An 8,489-nucleotide genomic window follows, 5' to 3' on the forward strand; every position below is an offset into this window, starting at 1 on the left:
TGTTAAACACTGTTTAACAATTTTAATGTCTTTAAGAAAAGACATAGGTTGCAAAAATATAAGACTTTAAGTATTGCTTTGTACAAGGAAGAAATTGCATGGACTGATCCTATAGGAGCAGATTATCTCGAGGAGCAGCTTTTGAAACGCCATGGGATTAGGTTGAACTTTTCCCGCAGCGACACCTGTCAGCTGAGTTCCCGAAGTGCAACTGTATTCAACAAAAAGTAATGGCAACGTGGGAGTGAGGGACTCCTTTTCCCCCTTTTTCGAGAAGATTCATTCGATTTCTTTGTGGGCCCCCTGATGTACGTCTGTGCATCAGGGAGGCGTGGAGTCTGATTTTTAGAAGAAATTGATGACGATTTTTTGAGCATGAGACAAATCCATTTACATCTCTAAAATTGTTCTATAATTTTTAATTTGTGGCCTGTGTGGCTGTAGATAGTGATGTTTTGCATTTATACGTTTTTTAATTTTTTTAAAAAAAAGAGTGCTGTCTAACAAATAAAATGTGGTGAGTTTACAAATTTCTGTATTTTTGTTTTATCTGTCTCATGTGTTTTTTAACTCTAGGCAATCCATTCCTTTTCAGCTATTTATTTTTCTTTCAGGTTATTGCGACAACGCAAATCTTTTTAAATTATACTTTTGGCCATGTTTCGAATTAAGATGATACGTATCCGTTTACAGGATATTGTTATTCTAGTAATTTGTAATTGTTTCTTCTAAATTAATTCTTAATGGTTCATTCTAAATTAATTATTTAATCTTTTTTACTTATTAAACCTTTTTCCCTAAGCCATTAAGAACACACGTTATTAGGTAGTTTCCTAGAATTCGATGTCCACATATTTGTTACTTTTGCATCTTCCACATCAGGCAATCATAAAGTGTAAATATATACATAATTTGAACATTATTTTAAATCAAACAAACCTTATTTTAATTATTCGCATCAAATCTTATTTCTAATTCCCTAAAAACTTGAAACTAAAGATTCTAAACAAAATTAAAAGAACATCATTGTTAAAAAAATTATACTTAATATTAAAAGATATATTGTACTTTATACATCAGACAACCAATCGGTTATAGTGTAAGTAATATGTATAAATAAAACATCATTTTTATTAGATTTTAATTAGTAATTTAATATGTTTTTGAGAGATAATAGATTAGTTACAGCTTATTATTATAATAAAAGGAAATTGAGATTTTTCTTTTAATTTTTTGTGTGCAGAAGGGAACCAAGGCTCCTCAGGCAGCTGGTAGAATTCATACAGATTTTGAAAAGGGTTTTATTATGGCTGAGGTTATGAAATTTGATGACTTTAAAGAAGAAAAAACTGAAGCTGCTGTGAAGGTAAATTGGATGATTATTTTTATCTGTGTAAATTGAATCTGATATGTTTTTTTATCTCTGATACTTGTAAGTTTTTAGTTTTGAAACTGTAAAGTGAACAAAAGGTTATATTCCAACATCAGTAAACCCTCGTGTTAATCCACTCACAAGCAAAGTTGCAAACATTTTCCAAGTGTACCTGGAGTTCTCATGGGTATTCTTTTGGCAATGAAGGTGTATCAGGCTGACAACTGAAGATCACGACCAAACAACTGAGACAGTGTGTATCCAGTAGTCTCATAGACAGCCCTGTGATATACGGGCAGAAACAGCGGTAGCTTCAAGTTCTAATCTTCCTGATTCCTTGACACAAGAAATGGGTTATTCAAAATGGTTGAATTCCCAACTATATCTGCTCTGAGAATTTGACATAATCCTTAAAAATAGCTGAGGTAAAATCCGTTCCTCCGATGTGCCAAATAAGATACCCATTGCTATGCCAAGATTCCCATTGCTATATTCCCTTTTTCTTTATAACACGCCATTTCTAATACAGTCGAACCTCATCAATACGAAATTAGCAGGACTATCATAATTATTCCATGTTAACCATATTTCGTCTTATCCGACACATCATGAAAATAATTATGTACTATTAATATATATTTTGTACAGCATTAATATATGTAAACAATACTATTAAGTTCCAAACAAGTTGAAATATGCATAAAATTCTTAATTACTTTATAAATCTATTTTATTCATTTGCCCATCTGCTACTGCTAACAATGGAGGAAAATAGAAATAGCGTTCCTCAAAATTAATAATTAATACTACATTCTACATGCGTCCTCTCAGTACTGTGTCCAGTAAAATTTCATTTTAAACGTGTAAAATACAATAATAATTGATTGCTGTCTCACGGGACCAAACATGTTTCATGTAAAGCGATGTTTCGCATTAATGAGGTTGGACTGTGTAGAGTGGTCCCATAGAGTCCAATACTGTTTAGTAGTAAATAGAAATTCCTGCCAGCTTGGTCTTATACTTGCAGATTCCTTCATTTCAAGAATAGGCCTTTATATCAGGCAAGTGAATTTGGTTTGTCTTTTCCCTTCATCGCTCCATAGATCTGGTTTCAACATTGTTGGAGCTGTAACGTGGCGTAACACAGAATTTGTTAGACGATAATTCTTCTTTATTCTGGAGCAATGTTGGCAGCTTTCATCCCAAGGTTTCCACAATAATGGGTTAGAATTTTCATACAAAGTTCTCTTGCGATGATGAATTGTTTAAAATTCCCGAGTCTCATCTTCCGGATCACCATTTCTTCTGAACTTGAGTTTAATTTGTTTTTCTTTAACTCCAGCTTAAAATTATTTTCTTGTAAGAAGTAGATTTTGAGGATTAATTCGTCATTGATATCTGCCACATGATGGTAACTGGCACCTCTGAAAGTAATCTTAAAGTGAACTTTTCTGTGAATGTTGATTTTGTCACCAGTCACAGTCCATAGTGTGTGGGGCGAAGGTTGATTAATTTTTCACCTAGTTTCTGTGCTGAATCTGTTACGATAATGGTCATGATGGCCCCAGTTTCAACATACACCATGAAACTCCATAACGAAAAGTCCACTGCCGTCACCACTCAAAAAAGACATTTTTCAGCACTTTTACTCAAAACTTCTCACTTCCAACAACCCTAGGAGGTTTCGAGCAGTTTTTACATACATCAATATACTCTTACAGCTCTAACGTCTTGCTTTCTCTAAAAAGGTATTGATGAGTTTATGAGATTAATAATGCTGTTAAGAAATTGAGCATGCAATTTTATGTATAAGCCAGTTAAAATCATTAAACATATGTTCACTGTATGAACTCAAATTACACCTAATGAATTGTTATGCCAGTTCTTCATCTACATATTTATTTAAAATTACTTAAAATATTTATATACCCTCCCCCTCTGAAAAAGAGAAACTTATAAATATTTGTAATAATAATACCTATAAAAGCTATATATATATATATATAAAGTAATTTGGGCTCCCCCTAGGTAAATTATTGCAGAAGTTCTTTTCTAATAAACTATATTGAGGAATTTTGTAACTCTTGGGATGATCAAGATTTTTTTGAATTCTTGTATTTAAATAATATTTTAAAAAACATTCTTCTTATTTTAATAGGCTGCTGGAAAATATCGGCAACAAGGTAGAAATTACATTGTAGAAGATGGAGATATAATACTATTTAAATTTAATGCAGGTGCAGGTCTGCAAGCAAAGAAAAAGTGATGTAAATTGCAATACTCAGATCTAATAAATTCTTGTATTTATTATTATGTGTATTCATTGAACATATACACATGTCTGTAACTAGTCAACAAATAGATCAGTTGCAGAAATAATTTTAGTCTTAAAATATTGATTTCAGATAAAAGTGCTCTTTAAACAAATTTTCTGAAATTTCTAGGATGTCGAAATAAAATAATTCTAACTAGAATTAGCTATACAAATAAAAAAGATATCGCATAGATCCTCTCTGACACTAAGTAACTTAGGATATTAGGTATGCAACTTAATGAATAAGGATAATATTTTTTTGATGTATTTTTATTTTTCAATTAAATTGCTGGGAGATTACTCAGATATATAGATCTACAACAATGATTAAAATGTCTTAATCTTAACAGGGTTCTTGCTGTCCTAAAATGTCCTAAAAAAGTGCTAAAATTTTCCCCCAACTTTTTTAGGGCCTAAAAAGTGCTAAAAAAGTGCTAAATATTTTTTATTTTGGCGTTTTGAATCTTTTTTTGAGTGATCGGATTCCTTAAATCGGTTTCCCTAAATCCTTAAATTCTGTTGCCTTCAGCTCTCCTGCTGCCTCCATCTTTTTAGAAGATTCTTGGGCTTTGGAGAAAGAAGTTCTTTCTTCTGAGATTTTATGGGCTTTAAAAGTTGTAGAAAGCTACTACTCCTACAATTCTTCCAAAGACACTGGAAAATTATTTAGTACAATGTTTCTAGACAGTTCAATAGCACGTCATTTCACCTACAGTGAATCTAAGTGTGCATATCTCTGTCATTTTGGACTTGCACCTCATTTTAGCATGCTACTTCTGAAGTGCATTGATAATGCCAAGTTTTATACATTGCATTTTGATGAGTCTTTGAACAAAGCGACACAACAGAAGCAGTTGGATATACATATCCACTTTTGGAACCCAGTAAAGAACATTGTAGAGACGCCATACTTAACATCAGCTTTTCTGGGCCATTCTGTAGCAGATGACCTTTTGGCCTGTTTTTATGCATCAGTCAAAAATGTAGACCTTAAGAAATTATTGCAGATTTCTATGGACGGTCCTGCTGTCAATTGGAAGTTTTATAATAATATTCAAGAAGATTTGTTAAAAGAACATGGTGTTCAATGCAATGCAATAGGAAGTTGTGGGCTTCATATTTTAAATAACGCATTCTACAAAGGTGAATCTGAAACAGAATGGCTCATTGGTTCCATCCTGAGCTCAATCTTCTATCTTTTTAAAGATTCACCCACAAGAAAAGAAGATTTTATTAATCAATCAACTGAGAACAAATTACCACTAAAATTTTGTAACCACCGTTGGCTGGAAAATGCACCTGCAGCTGAAAGAGCAATATTGCTTTGGAATGATCTGAAATCTTATGTGAAAAATGTTGGCAAGTTTAGAAAAGTGAAATGTAAATCCTTTTTAACTTTACAAGAAGCAATAAAAGACAAATTAATTCTTGTTAAGCTGAACTTTTTCTTAAATGTGTCGGAGCTAGTTTCACCTTTTTTGAAACTGTATCAAGCAGATCGGCCACTTTTACCATTTTTTGCTGCAGATATCCAGGATTTGGTATTACATAGTGTGCAATTATATAACATTCTGAAGCCAGAATCTACAGAAAACTTAAATTCTCTGGAGAAACTGTGCCATTTTAATTTTTGTGATGAAAAGAATTATGTCTCTCTGACAAAAATCAGTGTAGGTTTTAAAGGTGACCAAATTTTAAAGCAGTTGGCCTCAAAAGTTATTTCTGACCGGGATCATATTAATATAAAGAAAGATTGCAGAAAGTTTATCACCAAAATGTTAGAAACTTTACTAGAGAAATGTCCAATAAACTATTCTGTTGTTAGAAATGTTGCTTGCATCAATCCAAAATTAATGTCAGAAAACAAAAGCAAGTGTGTTCTAAAAATGAGAAACATATTAAATTACTTAAGTCAAAAATAGAAAATTGAGGAAAAAGATTGTGACAAAATTAAGCTGCAATTTGCATCATGTATAGATTAATTATGTAATTTTTATTTCATGAATCGTGAAACACTTTATTTGTATTTTTTTAATATCATGTATAGATTAAGTATGTTATTTTTACTTTACATCAAGTGCTAATTTTTTTTTCTTAGTCCTAAAAAAGTCCTAATTTTTTTTGAAATAATTGAGCAAGAACCCTGCTTAAGTGTTAAGAATTAATCATACTCATTTCTTTTTTAATCTATTGAAAAATCTCACCTCTTGTCCATGGACTTAAATTTTTCATTTTTTCTTTTAATATTCTACATTATTCAGATTTCATAACACTTATATTCTTCCTCTACCTTAAACAAAAAGATTTTTGGTGTTAGTTTTTGATAATTTATGACATTTCAAGGAATAAATTCAAAAATTTTTAAATTTTAACTAGAAATTAAAAAGAATTGTGGTGATTTATACATAGCACTCTTTAAGTATTATGTATTCAAATTTGACCACTATATGCACACATCTGCTCAAAACATGACAGCTTGCCCTTAAGAACTACATTATCAGTTGAATTGAAATGAGTGACAACAATAAGTGAATTCCATGGATAACCCAAAAGATTACTTTTATTTTTTAAAACAATTCTTCAGTTGTAAATTTGGCTTTTTCTTTTTGTATTTATAAAACTGGTGGGCACGTCCCCTGCTCGCTCGCCAACCCCCAAAAATTGCTATGCAATCTTATATGGTTTGCTTCGCAAACCAAGCTCGCTACTAACTTAGGTACATTGCAAATGCACAAAATTCTAAGAATTCAAAACAATCATTCAAATCCATATAAAAACTTTTTTTTAAAAAAAATTTGAATTCAAATAAATGACATGTAATTCTTTAAACCTATGTGCTATAGTATAATTCGTGATATAAATAAAAAATACTCAAATAAATTCGTGGGGGAAAAAAAACGCTTTCGACAAGATACTAAAATAGAGATCTATCGACAAAGACTACTCACTTCTGCCTAGCTTAATAGTATGAAATTGCCGCAGCTGATGCTCACTGGTTATTTCAGTTTCCGTTTTTAAAAGCGCTATATGTTGAGCCACTTCAGCTAGATTTGGCATGTGACATTTTTAGCGGCAATCATTGGTCGATTTTCTAGCATTGCCATAAACTTTGTGTACCTAATTAAGTATCACAAGACAGAATTTGAAAGAATAAAAAAAAGGCATTGCAGAACTTAGTAAATATACAAAATACTAAAAGCATTCTAAAAATGCCAGAGTTGGTATTGGTTCTGAGATCACAGATAAACCAAAAAGAAGATATATTGAATGATATTGAGAGTTGACTGCATTTAAAAGTTAGATCTTGCTCTCTCTATTTACAGAATCAGTTTAATAAATTGAGTAGTAAATGGAATAGAGCAATTACAATGATTATTAAAAATAAATCAAAGAAGAAGAATGTTTTCTATATAAAAAACTTTTTTTTTTCCAAAAAAAATTTCTTTAAAAATCAGGACAATATATTTGATACAACAGGTTGCAGGAAGTACTGGCAAAGATAGTGTTTAAGTGTGGCCTTAAGTTTTAAACTAAATAAAAACTAATATCAGCCATATTGTATTGTTAAATTTTACACTAAATAAAATTTTGAAACTTATTATTAGTATTTTTTAAAACAATGTAACTCTATAACTTAATGAATATTCCTTCAAACAGCTTAAAATTTAACGGTGTATGTTTCTATTATACAAGTTAGTTACTTTTGATTTGACAAGCGTTTTCAAGGGTATTATTATGTCTAATAGCATTTTGAATAAGTCACCAATTTGTTAATTAAAAAACCTGTCCATGCAAAGCAAACTACAATCATATACTTTATTTTTAATTAAATTGTATAAAAGTTTGAAAAATATGAGATCCGTAATTAGCAAATGAAACTGGTTATATTTAAAAGAGAAAATCATTTTCTGGAATTTATTTTTCAAATTATAAATTAAATATTTCAGAAACAGATGTCATCTCTTGCTACACTACTGAGCGTACAATCACTTATATTGTACATTGGTGTGAAACAAACAAAAATGAACTTCAAAAAAGCTGCATGATGAGCCTAAGATAAAGTGACCACGTTTTTATTGAGACAAATGGGATGAAATGAGAATTACAATTTAGTCAAACTTTCAACACGCACAATATATATATATAAAAATACGAATAAATGTTTGCAAAAATATTTTCAACATCAACTGGAAGTAAGTCAGATGCTGTTTGAATAGTATAGGTATAGAATGTGCGCTGCACAACCTACTTCAATATTTTTTTGCTTCAAATGTTCATTAAGTTTCGTAAAAACGTTATTGATGCCTATTCTAGCCTTTCCACCAAAATTTACGTTAGTGTTATCAGCACAATGGGCAATAATTTTATTGTTTAAATTATTCTTTTTTAAATAAGTACTTATTAAATCAAAAATTATTTGTGAAGTTTCATCAGGCAATGAAACAAAATCTAATAATCTAATTTTAATTCTTGTTTCTGGATCAAAAAATCTAACACCTGTGGGAAATAATTTTAAATCTTTGTGGTTGGAAGCATCAGAATATATGGATATAAATGCGCAGTTTTCTAATTCTTTCTACAATTGTGAAAACGAATATCGTGAAAAAACATTACAAATGATTGCTTCGGTGTTTGTCCTTGCGCATGCATATTTTAAGTCATATAATGTTTTGATCACTTGCGACGTACAATTCATTGATCTGAAACTTTGATTGTGGTTTATGGTACGGAAAGCAAATAGCCCTTCCGCTAATGCTAGCTGTTTTTCCGTGTTGTTAAAGCTAGCACTGCGAAAAAACTGTT

General features: G+C 30.8%; 1 protein-coding gene across 2 annotated transcripts in view; it reads left to right on the forward strand.

Annotated features, from left to right (window-relative positions):
• LOC107448640 (obg-like ATPase 1) overlaps positions 1-3,682 on the forward strand; it is a 41,528-nt gene extending 37,846 nt beyond the window's left edge. For both annotated transcript variants that reach the window (XM_016063921.3, XM_016063922.3), the window contains exons 11-12: positions 1,244-1,366; positions 3,531-3,682. In XM_016063921.3, the coding sequence (XP_015919407.1) occupies positions 1,244-1,366; positions 3,531-3,638 (231 nt within the window). In that variant the 3' untranslated portion in view covers positions 3,639-3,682. The remainder of the gene's footprint in view (positions 1-1,243; positions 1,367-3,530) is intronic.
• Positions 3,683-8,489: the final 4,807 nt, after the last annotated feature.

The sequence above is a fragment of the Parasteatoda tepidariorum genome, chromosome 6 (genome assembly GCF_043381705.1).
Source record: "Parasteatoda tepidariorum isolate YZ-2023 chromosome 6, CAS_Ptep_4.0, whole genome shotgun sequence".
NCBI classification, from domain to species: domain Eukaryota; kingdom Metazoa; phylum Arthropoda; class Arachnida; order Araneae; family Theridiidae; genus Parasteatoda; species Parasteatoda tepidariorum.